Source organism: Triticum dicoccoides, chromosome 2A, assembly GCF_002162155.2.
Source record: "Triticum dicoccoides isolate Atlit2015 ecotype Zavitan chromosome 2A, WEW_v2.0, whole genome shotgun sequence".
Taxonomy (NCBI): Eukaryota; Viridiplantae; Streptophyta; class Magnoliopsida; order Poales; family Poaceae; genus Triticum; species Triticum dicoccoides.
This window is the reverse complement of record NC_041382.1, coordinates 748,376,602-748,399,316: the sequence shown is the minus strand read 5'-3', so window position 1 is coordinate 748,399,316 and position 22,715 is coordinate 748,376,602. Positions and strand designations below refer to the sequence as shown.

The 22,715-nt window shown below is 50.3% G+C and overlaps 2 protein-coding genes across 2 annotated transcripts; one reads left to right on the top strand and one right to left on the bottom strand.

The window, feature by feature from the left end:
- LOC119356898 (beta-D-xylosidase 4-like) lies at positions 1–8,654 on the bottom strand. The gene is made up of 7 exons (XM_037623886.1): positions 8,090–8,654; positions 6,690–6,983; positions 5,285–5,454; positions 5,066–5,163; positions 1,522–1,869; positions 1,010–1,426; positions 1–895 (listed from the first exon to the last, which is right to left on the bottom strand). The coding sequence occupies exons 1-7, from the start codon at positions 8,516–8,518 to the stop codon at positions 321–323; spliced, it is 2,331 nt and encodes a 776-aa protein (XP_037479783.1). The 5' UTR covers positions 8,519–8,654; the 3' UTR covers positions 1–320.
- A 7,591-nt stretch (positions 8,655–16,245) lies between these two features.
- Positions 16,246–19,099, top strand: LOC119356896 (programmed cell death protein 2-like). The gene is made up of 7 exons (XM_037623885.1): positions 16,246–16,508; positions 16,750–16,833; positions 17,068–17,159; positions 17,272–17,591; positions 17,672–17,900; positions 18,012–18,216; positions 18,813–19,099. Exons 1-7 carry the CDS (start codon positions 16,413–16,415, stop codon positions 18,912–18,914), a joined length of 1,128 nt encoding a protein of 375 aa, XP_037479782.1. The 5' UTR covers positions 16,246–16,412; the 3' UTR covers positions 18,915–19,099.
- Positions 19,100–22,715: the final 3,616 nt, after the last annotated feature.

Sequence of the window (22,715 nt, the reverse complement as noted above, 5' to 3'; positions counted from 1 at the left end):
TTGAGTGGATGAAATGAGGTATTTCCCCTTCCAATAAATTACAGTTGAGAGACGCCATCAAAGATTACAGTTGCAAATCGTCCCTCCAATTCCAAACGAATCAAATCGAATTTAACAACCGCAACAAAACAACTCCCAAAGCCCCCCGTGGATCCAATTCTTTCTTGTATCAACAAGAGGCCCATTGGTTATTTCACCTCCCTTAAATCAATTCCTACGGCCCATTCCCCCCGTCGGTCCATCCAAATCCATCATTTTTTTCCCCTATCAAATGAAACCGATCCTCCCTACGTGGAATTTTCTTTGATCACCCTCGGCCATCAGACCCGTAGCTCCACGGTGTGCTTGAGGTCGCCGACGTGCAGCGTGTGGCCGCCGAGCGCCACCTTGCGGCCGCCCAGCTCGTCCGCCACGCTCAGGTCCCTGCACACGTCCACTCTGAACGCCACCGTGCCGGCCTCCCCGGGCGCCAGCGACACCTTCTCGAACCCGAGCAGGTGCTTCGCCGGCGCGTTGTGCGCCGACGGCGGCGACGAGAACAGCAGCACCGAGTGCGCGCCGGCCACCTCGCCGGCGTTCTGCACCCGGAGCTTCACGTCGAAGGCCAGGTCCTCGCAGTGGTCGCCCGCGGCCTCCACCGACGCGCACTCCTCGGCGCGGCACGGGTGGTCCTCGGCCAGCTGCATGGACACGTACGACGGCGGCGCGGCCACGAGGCTGTGGGACATCTTCGTGTAGCTCAGCCCGTCACCGAAGGCGAACACCGTGTCTCCCGTGTAGAACCGGTACGTCCGGCCCGGGTAGCCCGTCGACGTGTCCGGCCGCATCCGCATGTCCGTCATCTTGACCGTGTCGGCGTACGACGCCGGGTACCACGTCACCGGCAGCCTCCCACCTGCGCGTCCATGACCAAAACAGAGTGCTCGGTCGTCAGAGAATGCTCGGCATAATGTGGTGACCACTGACGAGCACCTGAGAGAAAATGATGCAGAGACGGAACGGCACTTACTTGGGTTGTGGCTGCCGAACAGGATGTCGGCAATGGCGGCGCCGCCGGCTTCGCCGGGGTAGCCGACCCAAAGAATGGCGGAGATCTTGTCGCTGGCCTTGGCGAACGAGATGTCGAACGGCCCGCCGGACATGACGACGAGGATGACAGGGCCCCTGGAGGCGTTGGCGACGGCCGACACGAGTTGCGTCTGCTGGCCCGGCAAGAGGAGGCTCGTCCTGTCCAGGCTCTCGCGCTCAATGGACTGGTCGGCGCCGACGACGAGCACGGTCACGTCGGCACTGGCCGCGGCCGCCACGGCGGTGCTGAGCTGGAGGCTGTTCCCGCTGCAGCCGACGTTGGTGCACCCCGGCTGGTACACGGTGTTGACGTTGGAGCCCAGGCCCTGGAGCGGCGTCGTGTACTTGCACGGCGTGCCTGGTGGCATTGTCAGTACCCAAACACTTTAGTCCACCTGGTGAAGCTGATCATAGTATCAAGTTGTGAACAGCAGTGAGAAATTTGATTGATACCTTCGTAGTTGCCGATCATGGTGAAGCTGGCATTGGCGTTGGGCCCAATGACGGCCATGGACTTGATGGACTTGGCCGAGAGCGGCAGCGCGCCGTTGTTCTTGAGCAGCACGATGCCCTGGCGCGCGGTCTCGCGCGCCAGCTCCCGGTTGGAAGACGTGCACACGTCCTTGGGGCCGAGGCTGCCGAAGGCAAGCTCCCTGGGGTCGCCGTCGAAGAAGCCCAGGCGCATGAGCATGATGAAGTTGTTGGTGATGGCCCGGTCGACGTCCTCCTCCGACAGCTCGCCGGCCTGCACCGCCGCCACCGTGTGCTCCGCCAGGAAGTTGCCGCAGTTGAGGTCCAGCCCTGCCGCACCCAATTAGGCAATGTCAGATATCAAAAATTTCAGAATTCCGAATTTGCTCAACACAAAACTTTTGAAGTTTCACGAGGAAATGTTCAAATTATTTGACATGTCTCGTCCTCAGGTAGAAGAATTTCTATTTTCTTTCTGTTTCTGTGTTATGGCCGGCCGGCTTAGGCAGCAAGTTATCTTAGTTTTTATTTTCAGATTAGGCAAATTATCTTAGGTTGATTCTTCTACAAGTTATCTAGGATATAAATATAGGTTGTAAGACTTTTTTTGAAGGCAAGCAATAAGAAGAATATTATCTTCTATTGCCCGGCTTCCTGAGGAGCCGGAACCCTAGCCGCCAACAGCCCTAGCCGCCGCCCTTCTCCTAGCCGCGACGGCGCCCTGCCGCCGGCGCGCCCGATCCTCGCCACGTCTCCCTCCATCCTTCCCTTACCACCTACGCCCTAGACCTGGTAGAGTACTTGATCCTACCAATTTGGTATCAGGTAACCGGGTTTCGACCATGTCTCCGCCAATTCCACCGCCACCACCACCGCTGCCCGCCAACTCCTCCACCACCGCCGCCTCTGCGCCGGGCGTCACGGCCTCGCTCTCGGCGGGCACCACTGCGTCGCTCTCAGCGCCGGTCCTAACGGCACCCGGCACCACGCCGGGCCAAGGGCAGCCACAGGCCCCCGTCCAACACTCGTCGCCGCCATCACCTCCCCCGCAGCCGCAACAGTTCACGCCGGAGGCCATGGCGGGCGTCCTCAACGACCTCGTCACCGCGGTTCAAGGGATCCGCCTCTACCTGGCAGGTCCGTACGGGCCGCCCCCACCACTCCATCCAGCCATGGCCGCGGGTCAGCAGGCGCTTCCGTGGTACTCGGCATCGGGGGCCATCACCGGACTCCATCCAGCCATGGCCGCGGGTCAACAGGCGCTTCCGTGGTACTCGGCACCGGGGGCCGTCACCGGAGGCTACCCGGCGCTCCTCGCCCCAGCGGCCGCACGGCTGCCTTGGGCGCAGTGGCCGCCGCAGATCGCGCCGGCAGCCCCGCCACTTCTCGCCACCATGGGGCCGCAGTGGCCCACCTGGACCGCGCCGGCCGCGCCATCCTCCGTCGCGCCCTACCTTCCAGCGGCCTCGGAGCAGGGTCCTCCACCGGCCCCGCCCAGCCCTAACCTGGGCACCGGCGCCTCGGAGCAGGGCCAGACCCAGCAGCTTCTTCCAGCGTCACCGCCGGCCCCCACGCCGCAGGCGCCGCCGCCATCGACAGTACCACCACCCGCGCCTAGGGCTACGGGTCGGCCCCTGCACCAGGTGCAGTTTCCACCGTCACCATCGCCGATCCCCGCTTGGGCGACCGGCTCGTCTTCGGGGCCGGTCTACTCCACGGCGCCGGAACACCCGACGCCCTCCCTGCGGTTTGATCACCCCTCCAGCTCGGCGAACTACGCCCCGGCGCTTCCCGACCCAGCATACGCGCCGGCGACAACTACGGCCGCCCCCGGGCACGGCGGGCCGACACCCCCTCGCTTCGCCAAACTGGACTTCGCCACCTACCAGGGCACGGAGGACCCCCTCAACTGGCTCAACCAGTGCGAGCAGTTCTTTCGAGGGCAGCGGACGCTCGCTTCGGATCGCACCTGGCTCGCGTCCTATCATCTTCGAGGCGCAGCGCAGACCTGGTACTACGCCCTCGAGCAGGACGAGGGCGGCATGCCACCATGGGAGCGCTTCCGGAAACTCTGTCTCCTCCGGTTCGGGCCTCCTATCCGCGGGAGCCGACTGGCGGCCCTCGGCCGCTTACCCTTCACATCCACGGTGCAGGACTACGCCGACCGCTTCCAGGCCCTGGCGTGCCACGCGCCGGGCGTCTCCGCAACTCAGCGCGCCGAGTTATTTGTGGGCGGTCTACCGGACCATATCCGCGTGGACGTGGAGCTTCGGGGACCCCAGGATCTCCAGTCGGCCATGTATTACGCCCGCGCATTCGAGCGCCGCGCGGTGGCCATCCAGCAGGAATCACCGTCCCAGACTGCCGGGTCGCTACCCGGACCGGATTCCGCGCAGGGTCGGCCTGTGCAGGCTTCTGCGGCACCCCTCGCCGCGACTGCGGGGCGCCCGTTCCGCCGGCTCACCCCAGCTGAGATACTCGAGCGTCGCCGCCAAGGGTTGTGCTTCAACTGCGACGAACCCTACAAGCCCGGCCACGCCTGCCCGCGACTCTTCTACCTGGAGGTGGCAGACTACATTCCGGAGGACGCCGTCGCCGCCGACCTGGCCGCCCCAGATGTCGAGAAGGTGTTTGACGCTGGTTGATTACCTCGAAGAGTTCAAGCAAGCGCTTCCCCACCTTACAGCTCGAGGACGAGCTGTTTGTGCAGGCGGGGAGAAGTGTTATGGCCGGCCGGCTTAGGCAGCAAGTTATCTTAGTTTTTATTTTCAGATTAGGCAAGTTATCTTAGGTTGATTCTTCTACAAGTTATCTAGGATATAAATATAGGTTGTAAGACTCTTTTTGAAGGCAAGCAATAAGAAGAATATTATCTTCTATTGCCCGGCTCCCTGAGGAGCCGGAACCCTAGCCGCCAACAGCCCTAGCCGCCGCCCTTCTCCTAGCCGCGACGGCGCCCTGCCGCCGGCGCGCCCGATCCTCGCCACGTCTCCCTCCATCCCTCCCTTACCACCTACGCCCTAGATCTGGTAGAGTACTTGATCCTACCATTCTGCTTCATCTATATGTTGTTTGGAAAATTGAAGCAAAATGACAGACATGAAACAGAGAAACAATAAAAGCTACTAGTACTACATAGTACACACTTGAACATGTCTGGATTGCACTTATGTTTAGGGACCATGGATGATTTAATTGCAAGCTGGATCTGCAAGAACAGTAGCATGTATAATTGCGTGGGCACACCGACACAACCGGGGATAATTTCTTGAGGTCGGTCAGGATGCAAGTTGTCAAGGTCCCTTAAGCTTTAAAAAGTTGTTGCCAAGAGCCCATCAATTACACCGGACCGGACGCCCTAACAACTCGATGGCTACCGCTAATCTCGACTCGTACTGATTGCATAACTGCTGCTAGGGGTCGCACTAACAGTAATAGATCATCATCCAAACATCTGCATTGTCTGTACTCCATCTGCACTGGATATGTATAGTTGGATGATGTGTATTGTGACGAATGGACGGACCTGATTTGATGGTGATGGCGGCGGCCTCCTCGGGCGTCTTGGTGTAGTGCTGCTGGGTGTAGAGCACGTCGACGGAGTCGCAGTCGGACACGATGTATCTGCAGCCAGAACCAAACAGAGATGCATATGCCATCAGAAATTCAGAATGTACATGGTCTTCTCTGAAACTAACTGCTAGCGTACACCATTTTGCGACATGAGTAGGGCAAGATGAGGTACCCGTTGAGCTTCCAGTCCCCTCTGATGACTCCGGAGAGGAGGTCTTTGTCGGCGCAGGTGGGCTTCCCGTTCACCTTGTTGTAGGAGCACATGACGCTGGCCACATTGCCGTCCAGCACGCAGCTCTTGAACGGCGGCTGGAACGTGTCGTCCAGGTCCTGCTGCGACACCTGAATTTCACAAAACACACAAGGGAAAACTGTTATACTTTCTGTTTTTCTTTCTACTTGTTAATTTACAGCTTCTAGTGTGGATTTTCAGAAAGCTTGGCATGTTGCTTCTCTCAAAATATGATGGAGTGGAGTTGCACGTACAGTGAGTGGTGAGTGACTATGCTTTGAATACTTTTGAGCAGTGATTGCAGCAGGGCACGGTATCTATCTAATACGACACCCATGATTAGGCGCGCGCCATTATATAACTTTATCTGCTAGTGCTCACATACTACTAAAATACACACAAAAACACAAATGACTCTGCTCCTGTTTCTGTCCTTTGAGAATTATAGAACACGCACTACCGTACCCTTGATGCATAGGAAACTGAATTAGATTCTGGGACAAGGGCTCCGAGACGCTGCCAGAGAGGTGCAAATGCAGCGTTGTTTTAGACAAGGTTTTGGGCGATGGGTGTTTGTCTGCCCGGATCTGCCATTTTTCAGTGGAGCTGCAACCACCAGGATCTGAGGTGTTAACAACTCGCAACTTGCTTTTCTGTATGCACCTACACGTGTGCAGACATTCCCTCATTCCTTAGTTAAGTGTACAATGATTAAGCTAGAAGTGTCTTGCATAATTTACTAAATTTGAAGTGTTGCAACTAGCAGTAGAAACCAGCATGTTGCTGTCAACCAAGAAGGCGGTAATTTTACTTCAGCGGGGCGAATAGAGAAACTAACGATGCTGTTTGTCGGTGTCGCTCAGCATCGTAACCATGCGAGAAACGGATCCAATTTAGTAGCACAGCTCTGAGTGCCAGTGCACTGATTCGAGCTATATCTAGCTAGCTACCAATAAGGAATGGCGATGGGTCGATTAGTACTACTCCCTCCGTTCACTTTTATAAGTCGTTTCAGACAACTCAAAATAGGCTGTTTTGCACATTGTCTGAAATGTCTTCAAGGTCTTATAAAAGTGAACAGAGGGAGTAGTAAATTAACCAAAGGGAAGTAGGCCTTGCCGACGCGCTTTTGTCAGTCAGTAGTGTACTGCTACTGGGTACAGCAAGCTAGCACACTCATTTACTCGCACGTCAGAGACGCAGAACGGTAAGCGTTCATGGCCATCAAGCCAATCATGGCAGCCAGCCAGGCAAAGTAACCCAAAATAAGCTACTTCACCTAGCTACACGAAGTGAAGCGAGCAAGATTATTCTTGGTGAGTCAATCGCAATGCAATGGTAGTACCTTGGCGTCGAAGGTGTAGCGCTCGACGCCCTTCCAGTTGTCGACGTCGTAGGCGGTGTAGTGCTTGCAGCAGGCGGCGACCTTGAGCGCGCCGTCGACGACGCCCGCCGCGCCGGCGTCCTGGAGGCCGGTGACGTATCCGACGGCGTACTTGCTGGCGAGCAGCGGGTCCTCGCCGGGCGTCTCCTGGCCGCGGCCCCACCGTGGGTCCCGGAAGATGTTGATGTTGGGGCTCCAGAAGGTGAGCCCCGCCAGCCCCACGTTGTGCATCGCCCGCGCCTCCGTCGACACCACCTGCACGCGCCATTGGCAAACCACACGAGGAAGAAAAAACCGTCAGAATTCAGAAATGATTCAGACAACAATGTCGACGACGACCCATGCACGCACGGGTCGGCACGGTGCACTCAAGTGGTAGTAGCTAAGCTTAAATTAATCGACTTGTTAATCTCCAAAATGGCATCAAAATCCAGGCATCTGCTGCCTACAAGCATGCTGAAACGGCACTTTTCCCAAACTCGACGAGGACAAGAGCTAGCTGGTGACGGTGGTGCACTTGGAAAAAAAAGCTGCTTCATATGGGACCTCAAATTGATACCCCCGGTACTGCTACCAGGTATTATGATTGGGGGCACTCGTTCCTGAATTACTAATCCCCACCCAGACAGCGACGCCTCAACCAGGAACGGAGAAAAATCTCAAGAGAAAGGCATTTTCCTTGCTGACAGGCCGCCATGGACTACGTGCTCACCGCTAGCGTCCAATCAATGCAAATCCACGGACGGAAAGACAGTATCATCTCGGGTGGGGTGGAGATAAAACTCCTCCATGTCCCTGCACATGGAGAGTCGTGGAGGAGCACTGTGCAGTGTGGACCTAATTATGATTCCTTGAGCGCGTATTATTACTGCTCCAGTACGAAGTCTGAATGTTCATTTGAGAGAGAAGATTTCACATGGGCAAAGCACCGGAATGATAAATTCCGGTGGTGGGGCAGCAGCAGCGTTAAATGTTAAATGCATGCCGCGCGTCGCTCGCCAATGGCAGCCAAAGTCGCCGGCCGGCCGGACGGAATAATGTAATCCAGAGCCCGTACCCAATGCAGTACCAAACGGCATCGCACGAGCTAACGGAAAGACGCAAAAGCAAGGAACAGCATTCCCTGACGCCTGATCCACACTTGCACCCATCGAATCTCCGCTCCCCAACCCCAATCCACCACCACCAACCCGCACTCACAGTCCACAAAGCTCGCCGGGGCAAGCAACCGCAATGCGGACGGCGGCGGCGAAGGACAGATTCGCATGCTTCCTTTTCGCCGCCGGTGCAAGTAACGGTGATCGAACCAAAACTAAACGAAACGAAACAGGGGGCGCGAGGTCGGTGACTGAAAGACTGACCTCGCCGATGGCGCGGAAGAGGGAGGCGTTGAAGGAGGCGGCGGTGAGGATGGGCTGCGGGAAGCTGGTGGCGCCGGGCACCAGCGGCGAGAACCGGGTGCCGGGCCCCACGTAGGACACCCCGTGCAGCGCCTCGGACCACCACTCGTAGGCCGGGATGCCCAGCCGCCCCAGCGCCGGCTGCTTGTTCACCAGGAACCCCACCTTCTCCGCCAGCGTCAGCCGCGACACCAGGTCCTTGGCGCGCGCCGACGCCGACGCCTTCCGGTTGCAGAACCCGTAGGACGCCAGCGTCGCGTTCGACGCGTCGCACGCGAACACCGGCGTCTGCGCCTCCGCCACCTCCACATTGCCGCCCCAGCTCAGCATCACCGTGGCCACCAGCAGCAGCGCCACGGCCAGGAACGGAGGACGCCCCGCCATGGCCATTGCTCCCAGTGCTAGCTAGGCCTCCTCTCCGTCCTCTGCCAAGCACTGGCACTGGCGATATATAGAGTGGTCTGGTGGTTGCGAGCCGAGAGCGTGGCGTGGGCGTGGGCGTGAGCTGGAGCGGCCCGTGAGGGGGACGGCGGTGGCGGGCGAGGCTTTGTTTTCCCCGTCCCGCCTCCACTCTTGTCGCAATTTGTGGTTTGTACTCTACCCAGCCCGTGAGCGATGCCATTCTTGGAGCCATCCGTCCATGCATTCGTTTCAACGCGCCTCACAAACTTCTTCCCCCTCTGCCGGAGTACGTTGCAACAACAACCAGAAGTCCAGAAGTCGGTGCCGTTTCTTCGTGACAACAAACATGTACGTGTCCTCGCGTGTGATGTCAAGCGAGCAAAGTCCGCGCGTTTTCTGACCTGTGACTTGAATTTTCTGGTTTCTAGAGCGAGTTTGATTCAGATGGTTCAGATGTGGCCGTGGGACGCTTTAGACTTGACAATGCGGCTCGTTGTAAAGCGGCAGGGCGTAAAGGTGGCACTTTGAGAATCTCAACGTGGTGGATGGCGGTTGATGGGTGCCGGTGGTTAACGAAAGAAAGCAGGGGTTGGAAAGCTGCTTTTGCCGTGAACGTACGCAGATGCGATCTGGTTTATTACTTCCAGCCGGGGTTGGTAATTACCACTGTGAAAGCAAGGTATACTTCAATCAAGAACTAAAATGTGATAGTGTGACGGCACGGGTTGGGGACGGAGATTCGATAGATCGGCCTCGGGCGAAACAGTGCGGTGGACGGTGCTTGCCCGCCTGTAATGGAGGCGAAACGACGAATAATCGATGACAGAGGAATGAATGAGCATTGTGCGTACCCTACGAACGTCCGGTGGTTGGGTCACCACCTCAGCTGGGTTCGACGGATCTGATCTGATCCGAGCCGATGAATCATATCATGGCCCTAATCCGATGAGAGAGTTTCAGACCATCACACATGCAATGAGAGGCAGTCAGGCAGGCAGGCAGCCGCGGATCGATTGTGTTGCGTTACCGTTAGGTGGGGGGTCTGGTCTCTGGGGGCCAACTACGTTCCAATGCTCGGGTCGCCTCACGCGTGATGGGCTCCTCATCACCTGGACCATCGGTGGTTACGCATACCGTTTTCGTCTTGGTCGGCCACCCGCAGGCCGTACGTACGTGTTCATACAAAATCAAACGGATATACACGCGCTTCAATCAATGATGCTTTTCTCTTTGGCGTCCGTCCACGAGATTTAGATCATGTTATCCTTGAGATCACGCGAATCGCCGCCACCAACACACAGCACTCGTTTCTCCAAAATTCACAAGAAACAAATGCAGACCGAGCTTCAGAACGTGTGCTAACTCTTGGGATTAGCATGTACACGCATGTGTTTCTTCTGAACCTCTGGCGTACGTACATGTCCTCATCGAGCCAAATCCCGTTCTTTATCCATCGGCATATCTCGTGATTGATACGTGTTCATATACCTCGACAGCAACACACGTCGGAATCACATGTGCTAATTAACTCTCGGGATTAGCTCCGGGCAAACGGTCCCGCACGCTGAGGTTACCCGGCGACCAACCAGCCAACCAACCATGAACCCGCATGCTCATCAAAGAGATTTCATTTCGTCCACGACGCCGGGCGAAATTACGTGCAGCGGGCGGTGGTTTCCCTACGGAGGAATGCCGAACCAGGGGGCGATGCCTGCCTTGCTTTCCCCGGCAACTCGATCGGTCCCGTCGTCGTCGATCTCGCCGTCGCCGGTCAATATGCGATATGCGATGCCGGTACGGTGGTGCTACGTACGTTTGGTGGCCTTTCAATTTAGGGATCTTCTGGTTGGTTTTACCTGCACTGCACGCTCGGTTTGGACGCCGATCGGTCGACGATCTCTTGCGTCGGGAGCACGGAGGGTGTGCTCGAGTAGTGGCTTTCCAATAGCGGGAATGCGTAACGGAGCTGCGGCCTGCGGGTTGGGAAGATTGCGTGGGTACGACGCCGACATGCCGGGGTTGATCCAAAGGCGTCGTCAGTGTGCACTGTGCAGCCTTGCAGTTGCGGTGCAGGTGCGGCGGGGCTGATGGGATCGTTGGGGTTGTCGGGGAAAATGTCAACGGAAAGTATGCTGGAAATTCATGCATGCTTTTCATGCACTGGTAGCCTCTTTCGTTAATTCGTTTACAACCGGCCCAGGGGAGAAACAGAAAAAAATGTCCACGGAAAGTGGCTTCAAGGACTCAAGAACTTTGTGCATCTTTTGAAAAGGTACGAGCGTGTGACCCTGCCATGCATGTAGCGAATGTCCATATTATAGGAAAAATATGCAAATATAAGATATCTCCAACGCCGTGTCGTAGATCGGACAGATTGTCCGTCCACCCCCTCCTGTCCCTCGCGTCCCGTGGCCGTGTCCACTAAGGAACTAGTTGTGTCCCTCGTGTCGCCTCCTCCAAGGCGACCGAGGGCACTAACCTTAGCCCCCACCGTCACCCCCCTTCTCTCCCCTCTCCCCTCACCGTCCCAAGAGGTAGCCACCAGGGAAGCCTGTGCGCCGCCGGCGAAGAGGACAGCAGGGATCTCGCGTCCCACAGTCATGGCACTACTGCCTGGAGGGGCGGTGCACCGCGGCGCGAGATCTTCCTACAACGGCTACTCCTCCAGGCCCCGTGGCGTCACTCCGGTGACAATGTGGAGACGACGGACTCGACAGAGATCTACAATGCAAGGCCCCGAAGCAGCGGCTCCAGACACGGCGTCGGGAGCGTCCCCTCCACCGGGAATGACGAGCTAGGAGGTGGCTTATGTGGTGGTGCCTGGGGGGCGCGGATCAAGGGATCATGTACCCGAGTTCGTCGCTGGAGGCACGTGGCGGTCGGAACTTTCTCCGGCGTCGAAGACACTTGATGCGGGAAATTCACAGTCCTTCGGGGTCTGCGGATCTAAAGCCAGCTGTGGGTTCGGAAAGGCGTGGCCGCCGATGAAAACCGCGCCGACTTTGGACTTTGCCATCGATGGTAGCGCATTGCGTCGTTTCCTTGTTGGAGGCATCATTGTTGCAACTCTCGTCTCCCCACCCACGATGCTCCAGGGGAAACCCTAGATTTGTGTCTCCTGGATCAGACGATGGCAGCGCGCAATGTCGTTTTCTCCTCCTGGGGCCATCGTTTTTTGGAGCATATGCTAGCTAGAGGACAACAGAAGACAACAGAATTGTGTAAATTGATCACCGGGGAAAGAACTTGCATGTCAAGCCGAAGACATGATGACCGAGGAAATTTGTGGACTCCGGCTTCGAAAACCAGTTCAGGGGCTACAGACAGTGTCCTAGACTAGGGGGTACCAACCTAGTTGGCCCACAGTCCCCGGGCCGAGCTTATGGCCCACCGATCTCATAAGGAAGGACACCGGAAGCCTTGAATCTTGGCGTAGTGAAGATGGGCTCTGCCGAAGACTTGGCGTGTACCCCAAGGATTGCTTTGGCTGTTGGCGTCTGCTTCGACAACTGGCAACCGACCATGTGTAACCCTAGATACCTTCAGCGCCCTATATAAGATGAGGGGTTTAGTATGTAGAGACAGATTGATTCATTACACACCTTACAGTTAGAACATAACATAGAATCTCGAGGTAGATCAAGCTTGTACTCGATACACCATCATCAATACAACCAAAAGCAGGACGTGGGGGTTTTATCTCTTCGAGAGGGCCCAAACCTGGGTAAACAGCTCGGGACCTCCTACCGGAGATCCGCCGTTTTTAGTACCGACAATTGAGATGGTTGCAATACTTTTTGACAGATTATTGGGTGGTTTACCATTGAGGGGTGAGCGACTCTGGCGTATGATCTTGAATTGCTTTCATTCGGTAGGGATCGAAGTTCTTGAGCTCATGGAACCAAGCGTGAACATTTGAGGCAAAAGGTTGAGCCCTTTTGCTCCATGCCTTGAAAAGGATCAACAACAGTGGCGAACCAAGTATCACACAACAATTTGTCCTTCCTCAAATTGAAACTTTCTTCCCTACCATTATTCCATGGGTTGACCGATCGACCGACCGTTCGAATCAAGGCCCGTCTGCTCGATATACTAGTCTGGTTGCTAGGTGGACGAGTCCAGATGTTAGGTGTACATGCTCGGTTGCTCCGCGTACAGTTTGACCAGGAGTCATCAACTTATCCGTCCTCGAAGCCACCTCTGTCGTGGATGATGTCTAGCGATCTGGACTTCCACGACCGGATAAGCTGCAGTGATCCACGCCCGACGTCCGCCCAGCAATGGGTGCACGCACGTGATACTACCAGGACGGCAGGATGGACGGGAGGGACACGCCCAGAACACGCGGTTCCAGTTCTAGCTAGGCACCGCCATTTCTCGGAACCACCACCGCTGCCAGCAGAAAAGCAGAGGAGTGCATGTGCAATTGTGCATCCATGCATGCACGATCAGGGCTGCCCGGCAAGCGGCCAAGCCGGCGCATGCCCACATGCCCCACGGCGTCGTCCTGGAAGCAAGCCGGAACTGAGCGCGCGCGGTTGCTCGTCGAGATCCCGTGACTCGCTCCATCGCGTCCTAGGTAGTGGTAGGACCGTAGGATTATGTATGTACGTGCTCATGTCAATGTCACGGACGGGAAGCAATTCATACATGTTCCGTCAGACTGTCACACACTCACACGTACGCATTCCAACAGATCAGGCACTTGTCGCCGCCCCTGCATCTGTCGTGTGATAGATATGAGGTGGCACCGCACGCCCATGATTTTATGAAAGAAAGATGCCCCCCGAGGCTGCATTCAGTCACGCAGCATCACCGGAGCTCATGTCAATGAAGGCTTCAGCTCCCGGCCACCGGGAGAAGGCGACGACAGAGATTAACAACGGCTAATGGTTTCTGTGTTCGCAGTGGTGGCTGCACTCGTGTCATCTAGGGACTAGGGTGTAGTGGTGGCGGCGGTTGTTGGTCCGTTCCCTAGCTTTGCCATGGACAGCACACCCACACCCGCAGTTTTTAAAGGAAATTTGTGCATCCGAACTCCACTTCTTGTAGCGATCTGCGTGCCAGGTACTACGATATACTATGAGTGGTGCGTTAGTTATGCTCTCTCAATCAGTCCAAGTATCCTCTCAGCAAGAAATCAACCGAAACATGAACGCATCGGGTTCGGTTAGTTTGCCGGACGCGGCCGTCCAACATTTTTCTTTTCAAATAATCGAACAAGCATATGGGTTTCTTAACGCTATCAGGTGTCCGCGCCCCTCTCCAGTGCTTGTAATCGTCGCTATATGGTCTATGAACATGGGTGTTGTTTGTTTAGCTTATTGTGTTCTTTGTATTCTCATGGTGTTTGATGAATAGATAAAAAGTTTTCGCGTCTTTGTTTTACTCATATCTAAGTGGTCCACAGGGCCGGTCCTGACTTTTCGGAGGCCCGGGGCGAACTTAAAAAGTGGGTCTAATGTAGTGAAAAATATAAATTACATTGATATAAAGCACAATCGGCGCCAAAAAAGAAGATACAAAGCATAACATTTTTATGCCCTAAAGAACTCCCTTTTTATTATTACTAAAAATATATATCGGATCTAACTTATCTGCTATCACTTTCTTTCTTCTTTCCCAAAATCATGTTTTTAGCCAACATTTTATAAGAAAGGAGTTGAAATACCTGAATTTGTCGGTGAAAAAATAAAAGAAATCCAGCTATCCAATCCCAAGCATATCGGATCTTCCTAGGGTCCACATATCCTCAAATGAGCAACATGTACATAAATAGAAGATCAGTCTGGGAATCGCTAGAAAACAAAGAAAAACAGTACAAAGATCAAGCGGAAAAGGACTATGCAATTACAAGATCTTTGTAGGTCTTTGACCCGAGAAACTGTCCTGTTGCAACTTGCAAAGTGAATGAGCTTATGAAGTGTTGCACTCTGCCTGTGGCCGTCCGCTAGATGAGAATACTTATATGCAAATCCATAGGGGAGTGAGATGGACAAACTGAAAGTGTATCAAAGAAATCAACTTTAGCGGCAGTATCCATTAATTTGCTAGGCATACTGCATGCTTCGGGAGTAGGAGCGGAACGGGGAACGAGGAGACAGGAAGAAGAAATGACGGTGCTGGTGTTACGAGATGGATCGATTGAATCAAAACTGGGACGGTGTCTTTCAGAATTCACGTAACCTACTAGTTTTTTCTAGCAGAACGTAACCTAGCTGATTGGGCTACATGCTTTAAGGCCCATTTTGTTCGGTTGTGTAGCATATGCGCACAGGGTTGGGCCCCCCATTGGGCTGGGCCCTAGGGCGTTGCCCTTCTTGCCCCTACCCAGGGCCGGCCCTGGTGGTCCACGGACATACGGTTTAGGGTTATGTCAAAAGTAATGGGAAAAGGAGGAAAATCCGGTTCGAAAATAACATACGCCTCGTTAGGCCACTTTTAGAGATGTTCACGGCCTCGTATAGCACCACTTGCATAGCCCATCAATGTATGGTTACCCCAACATCTTTTTAATTTTTGCGAATTTCTTTGAAATTGCGGAATTTTACAAGTCTTGATTTTTTTTCCAAAATCAGGATTTTTCTTAAATATGTGAACTTATTTTTTTTCTCAAATTCCATGAACCTTTTTTCCAAAAAAATGAACTTCTTATCCGACCTAGGTGAATTTACTCAAATTTGTAAACAAATCTCCCAAATTTCACAACTTTCTAAAATTCATGAACATTGTTTTGAAGTCATGATTTTTTCTTTCAAATTCATGACATTTTTTCATTTTTTGTTTTCATGGTTCTTTGTGAATATTTTCTAAAAGTCAATGGTCAACCGATCAGCAGTGGACCGATCCAACAGCGACCAATCAACCTCGATCAGAGAACCGGGAAAACCGGAGGTCCCGATCGAACGCTCACGAGAGGGGCTTGTGAGCACTGGTTACCCTTCCTGGCGCTTAAGGCGCTGGGAGGAGGTCTTGCAATCGTTAGTGCTGCGACTGCTCACGTGCGTAAGTACATGGCCGACCCATTAGGAGTCCTTGCCACGCGAAGTGATTGAACAAGAAATAGCAGTTTTGGAAACCTTCTAGAAGGTTCAAAGTTTTCCTTTTCGAAATTTTCTCTTCTTTTTATTTTTTCTTCGTTTTATTTATTTATTTTTTTGTTTCTCTTTTTATTCTTTTATTTCGTTTATATATTCATAAATTTCACTCAATGTTAAAAAAAGTTAGAAAATTTTAAAATGTCGCTATTTACAATAATAATGGGGATTTCAAAAAATGTTTTCACGCTTTTTTTCTTCATGTTTTCCAAAAATCTTCAGAAATTCAAAAGTGTTCACGTTGAAAAAGTGGTCAAAATATTTTAAAAACCGAAATTTAAAACGGTTTTCTCTTTTGAAAAAAATTCAAATTGTTCCAAAAATTGTTCTGTGAAAATTCTTCGCGAATTTAAAAATTATTCAGTGAAATGATTTTTGATTTATTCTTTGTGAATTAGAAATTTATTTATTTAATGATATTCGAAAATAATTCGGTGAAAATTATTATTATATTTTATGAATTCATGAATTTGGCAAAATTTCAGTGAACGGGATTTTGAAAGCGAACAATGTTTACACTGCACTACCTGATTCAGCCCGTCAGGGTGGGCCATGAGGCCTTCTTTATACTGCAGGGCCTCGTCCCCGCCCATGGCGGTCCAGGCCCTTTCGCAGAACCAGGCCTGAATAGCTTTCCCCCAGGGAGAGACCACACGCAGTAGCCGCCTAACCCCTCTCTCCAGCCGCCGCCGGCCGCCGTCGAGTCCGTGGTCCTTGCCTCCCGCGGCCGTCTGCTAGCTCCGCGAAGCTCGCATCTTTCGAGGGATAGTAGATAGGCGGCAGGTATGGCGGAGGAGGTGCATCTGGGCCTGCCGGGGCCGTGGGCGGAGGACTACCGGGAGAAGGCCGACCACTACACCACCAAGATCGGCGGGGTCCCTGTATGCCATCGCTAACTTGTTGTTTTCTTCTCCATCTCTTCTTCAATTTCGTTACCAGAGATGAAGCTATGCTGCCCCTTCTCTTGGGAAGTTGGAAATAAGCTCTCCTGTTATGCTACATGCTCCAATGTGTTCTAGTACCAATTTTATCTTCTGCTACTATCCAAAGGTGGAACGATTTTCCCAAGGGGAGGCTATTGCTAGCTCATGTTTAAGTAATTTTCTGAATCTTTTTCTGTAGGATTGGCCAGCCGAGGATGTGGGGACTGAAGCTGAATCACTCCAATGCAAATTGTGTGGAACCAGGCTCTGCCTTGTTGCTCAGGCGAGTTTTTTACTTTACTGAATTAGCTAAGAATGTTAAGAGCTGAAGCATCTTCTGATGGACGTCCATATAAGGGAATGGAGTACTGTGAATTTATCATCTTTGGACCTACAGACTTAACAGCACCCTAAATTCTTGTCGCATACTAGCTTGTTTCTATGATGGTAGCCAACACCTATATCTCAGCACTAGTAGTTTTGCCATGTTTTTCTTATATGTGTGTAGTAACTTCAGGTTTATGCTCCTCTTGCGAAGCTTAACATTGAAGAGAGGACACTGTATGTGCTCGTTTGCCCGGCGCCAAAATGCAGCCCTAACACCCAAAGGCAAGCATGTGTCACTTACCATTGGTAGTTTGGTAAAATTACATGTTATTCTGATCTTCAGTTTGATTTGAGGTTAGTTTGTCTGACTTCTAATTTTATTTGCTTCTGAAAGTTGGAAGGTCCTAAGGGTTCAGAAGTGCCATACTGGTATGCAATCAAATGATAATGGGGACGGGTCAGTCCAAAGTAAAGAAAAGGTTTGCTCAAATGAGCCAACTCCTTCCTGTTCTGTGGGGAAAAATAATGAAGAAGAAAACAAGAGTTCCAACACCAATGATGATGATTTTGATTTAGATGCCTTGGCTGCAGCACTCGAGCAGGCTGCAACGGTGGCATCCAACACAAAGAAGAAAAGTAAATCAAAGCGTGCTAATAATGTCCCTAGAAAATGCGCTGTAGTGAAGGAGAAAGTAAATGACCTGAGTATACCAGGTGAGGGAAATCTCTGCAGAACTCATTACCATAAGTGTAAAGTCCGAGTGTTTTTGTCTCATGAGATTTTCTTTCTGCAGTTCTTCCTTGTTTCTATATCTATTACGACAAGGAACAGTCGAGGGGGAAAACCAGTGTAGGTTCTAGTAGCTATGAAAAACTTTTGGCAGAAGAGGTAATGGACATGGGTAATGATGAAGAAGAAAAATGGGAAGGAGAAAAGTATGAATATGATAGTGCTCCTGGGGCCGACAGAACTTTCTTAAAATTTAAGAAACGGTTGGATGCATATCCTCAACAATGCTTTAGGTAGAACTCATCATGTCCTTGTTATTATTTGTTATATCATGCTTTTCTCTAAGTATACACCTATTTTAGTTTCAGAACCTGATTCGATTTTTGGTGTCTAATTACCTGCAGGTATTCATGTGGTGGTAGTCCACTGTTGCCTACAACTAACTCACAGGATGTTGGCACATGTAAGCTTTGTGGTTCACAACGTCAATATGAACTTCAACTGATGTCCCCATTATCATATTTTCTCGACCAAGCTGGTGATGGTTCCTCAAATTGTGCACCTAATGCCTGGACTTGGCTGACTCTTGTTATCTACACTTGCTCCAAGGTCTGATCTTAATTTTCAATTTATTGATATTAACTAAATGATGAAGTTCAAGGATCTGTCAAGGCTTGTGCAATACTTAGCAGCAGTCATATCGCTTCAAAACTTGATAAATATATCCATTGTACATCTGCTTTTGGATAATAAATATGTCCAGATTGATGCTCCTTTTTCATTGCTAAAATGAAGAGATAAGAGTAAATACATGGCATGTAAAAGATTTCCTGGAAATACATCAGCCTAAAATATACACTCTCCACACCAAACTCTTATGGAGTGGTTTTTTATTTAGCACGATCCAGATGAATGGAATGGATAGTAGACTAATTAAACTCCACATGCATAATGAGAAGTTGCCTATTAGCAGTTTTCCCCGTTTATTATTGCGGAAATAGGGTTTCCCCCCGCTTTGTATTACAAAGCAACCATCACTGAACAACCAACGAAAGGTGCTGGGACGGAAGCAGCACAGGCACGCCCAAAAGAAAAGAAGGCTGAGAAATGAAAGTTGTGCGCTGTCTTTATTTGTTTGTAGTCAGCTTATCTTGCTGTGTTTTGTTGAGTATATCATATTCCTAACAATAACCTACCGCTCGCAGAGTTGCTGTCCTTCGTCTTGTTGTGGGAAACAGGGCAATTGCTGCTGGGGAGTAGTGGAGGAGGAGATAATGATGCAGGAGGATGAAGCATGTAACGCGTGATGTGTTAAGCTATCTGTAATCTTGTGTGTTTTCATTGTTCTTGTACTCTGTCAATTTGACAAGTCAGTTTTGTAGGACTCCACCGAAGTACCAAACTTGTTAATAATAATTCGTCTTGAATTTCTCGTGGTGTAACTATCAGAATGGAATGATTATGTGAACATTATTGGAAGTTAAATTCTAAATGTTGAGTTTTTTTTTAAATAATACACAAGTGGCACATCCAGGAGACTGTGAAACAACCATATACCATTGAGCTATACATTAAGCGAAACACCAGCGCTTTCAACTTGTTCACAGGTGCAAAAGGCATGTCATTGTCCTCCTCTTGCTTCCATCATATCATTGAGCAGGCCTTTGTCCTCCTCTTTAATTCTATATATGATGAGTTTGTCCTGTAATTCTAAATCATGTAAGTATTTTATTTGCTTGCCATTGGTTTCATGTATAATTAGAGCACAATGAGCTTCTATAGAAAGGGAAAGGAATTTGGGTATGTGAGACTGTTTGAATGCACCTGTTTGTTTCTGCTCTATGTTGGCGCATGGTATAAACAGTGCATCCCTCTAAGTCTCTCCAAGAGTTGATATGCTTCGGAATCTAGCCGGCTCGATTGCGCCGGGCTCAAGACGTCAACATAAAGGAGAGGAGCAGGATTAGCAGGGCGTGTGGTGTTAGAGCCCATCGTCTTGGGATTGTCCATGTAAGAATGCTTTGTGATCAGCTGGACACCGCAGCAACCGCAGCCATCATGGGCGCGGTCGGGAAGGAAGGCTACAGACTTTGTTTTTTTGTTATCTCGTTTTGTGTCTTTTTATCTCCCGTTGCAACGCACGTGCATGTTTATACTAGTATAAAAACTAGAACATGAAGGCGCGCGTTGCCACGCCCGCCTATCTTGAAGGTTAGATTGTAGTCATGAGGAAAAATATTGGTAGTGAAAGAGAATGAATTTAGGGTATAGAACACACATTGCCGTGCATGCAGCCTGAAAGATAGTGCAACCAGTACACTTAGAATGCATACACATAGTCAATAATTGAGGCCCTAAAATGCACATAATTACAAGTTCTTACACTCACCCAATTTATGGAATTAAACTGATTAAGTTGAACTAATAACTTGAGGTGGTGTGAACAAAACAATATATGCATGGTTATGTTTGTTTTCTGCACTATTATTCATGATAAGAAGCAAATGCACTTCTCTATTATTGAAGCAAAAATATGCTAGAAACATGGAGAAACGGTTGATGTACCTGGGAATACAAAAATCAAGAGCCATTAGCAGATGTGTTTAAGTTTATGGATTGATGTACGCTACTATAGGTAGAAGAAGCACAACAGAACTTGTTTGAACAATTTCTTGGCAATAGATTCAGTCTTAGAGAGGTAAATGAAGATTTCATATGACACAAGTAGTGATGTAACCAACCTTTTTTATCTCATTTCCTAATAGAACACGTCGTTGTAGGGGCCGATGGTACGTTTATCGAAAAAGAGAAACCTATGGTAGGTTTGAATGTTTGGCAGCATGAACAGTGCAACGAGAGGGCTTAGACCCTAACAAATTAGAAATACTTGTCAATGAGCCATTGTTTGTACTTCATGTGGAATGGTTCAGTGAAGTATTTCTCGGCACATTCTACGCCAATATCACACGGCTTTGCTAACATAATTTGAACCACAAGTATAGACATTCTGAAACTGGGATTTATCCAAACCCTATCTAACAAGAGCAATGGGAAAATCTGGAAGCGAGAGGCTCAAGAACGGACTGCCAGCTGTGCCGAGAATCCCATATTAGCCCGGCTGACATAAGCGGAAGGAATATCAATAGAAGATATTTGTACACACGAACTGGAAGTAGTAAAAGGGGCAATCAAAACGCAGGTCTACAAAAACTTGTCTCAGGATCATAATGTCGTCTAAGAGACACAACAACCGGTGGAGGAAGTGATCAATCTTTTTTCGGCAAGATGAAGGGATCAACTTGTTTTTTTTTTGTTTTTTTTTTTTAGGGAAAGAAGGGATCAACTTGTAGGGCATAAGAGATCTACCGGTGGATGATGGACCAACGATGCGGCCGGGAGGAGCGGAGATAGCATCCGCCGCCGGTGCTGAGCTGAATTGTGCCATCTTTTTTCTTTTGAGGGTTTTCTTTCGATGGTGGAGTACGCACCAAACACATGGAAGAATCCCGTAACTGGCTACATGGGCTTTTGGCCGCTGATCGGCCCATCAAACGAGGTGATCCCTACCTCGGCCTGTGGAGCAGCAGCCCGACTACATGTGTGCTGAATGGATTGCGACATGGTGAAAATGACCTGTTGCGCTGGGTGGGACGACGACTCGATCTGATTCGTTACTGTAGGTTGATCTGACGGCTGACGACGCCAAAACGCTGTGGTGGCTCATAGGTGGTTGGGTTATACTGTTTAGTAATAAGTAGAAACCTAACAACTAACATGCGCAACAGAGAAGAAAAAAAACAGTCCATTTTCATGTTTTAGCTCACTGGCCATCCGCTGACAGTTTCGGGTTTAATACCAATATTTTACCAACAAATCCAATAAATCGGTTTACAAATCTTTAAAAAAACTAACTGTAGTGGTTGGTGTCTCGATTTTTGTTTCTTAAGGGAGTGTGTGTCAGTTGTCTATTCCAAGAATAGATTGGATCTATCAAGTTGCACTTTATATTTCTTTTTAGATAACGGGAAAGTTAACTTCCTGCCGACTGGACATTAGCAATAGGCACGTACGATGTCTATCTCCATACTTTAGTTTCTGTTTATAAAAAAAAGGCAACAAAAGCGCTCGAACTCAAAACCTGAACGTCTACATTGACGAATGTGCCATCCCCACTGACCAACTGCACTGCCCTTTGTGTTTTAACTACGCTAGGTGTTCTGTATTCATTCAAGTAGTCCACTACTCTGGTGCAGATATCACTCGCAATTTTTCTCAAGAAAAAATTGGTAAAACTCGAGTTTTTTTTCTGAAAAAATAAACTGTAACACTCGAATTCAAGTACTTGCGGGAGGGAGAAAAATATTTTATTCCCATATCGAGATTCAATCTGTAGTTACTGTAAACAAAATGAAGACTAGTAAGCTATTTGACTTTTTTACCATTCAAACCATTTGTATTAGTGTAAAAATATATTTTACTAGGATTGCCTCTTAGTGTTTTTCTCATCAGCGTTGCCCAATTCATTCTCTTCGGAATTTTATTCATTTTTCTGTATCACATTTTTTTCGTTGTTGTTATCTTTCTAGACCACATCGCTCGTATTTTGATACGACAAAGCTAAAATTTGACCTATTAAAAACTCGCAACAGACCCGAATGATGTGGATCTCGTCCATTTCTCGATCGGACAGGGCTGGCGATCTTGCGATGATTTTGCGTTGCACTTTCCTGACTTAACCGCCGCTCTCCCGATGAAATCGCACGCCAGGCCCAGCGTCCCCTTCTTTTCTCTCTCGCTCAAAAAATCTGCATGCGAAAAATATAAGTGGTGGGTGTGGGAATCGAACCTAGCACGTGTTGTGCTTATACACATCACTCTTGCCATCTAACCAACTGTTACTTATCTAAAAAAATGGTAACAAGGTATTTGAACCTTTTTCCTGCAAGCAAAAAATATAGTTCTTTTCTTGGATTGTTTTACCAACTCGTATCGAGTTGATCACATCGTGGAAATTTTCACGCCCCGATAACTTTTGTGTGAACATTATGGTAACTCACACATTGCATACCTAATAACTTATATACCCCAGTCCTGGTAACTTTGGCACC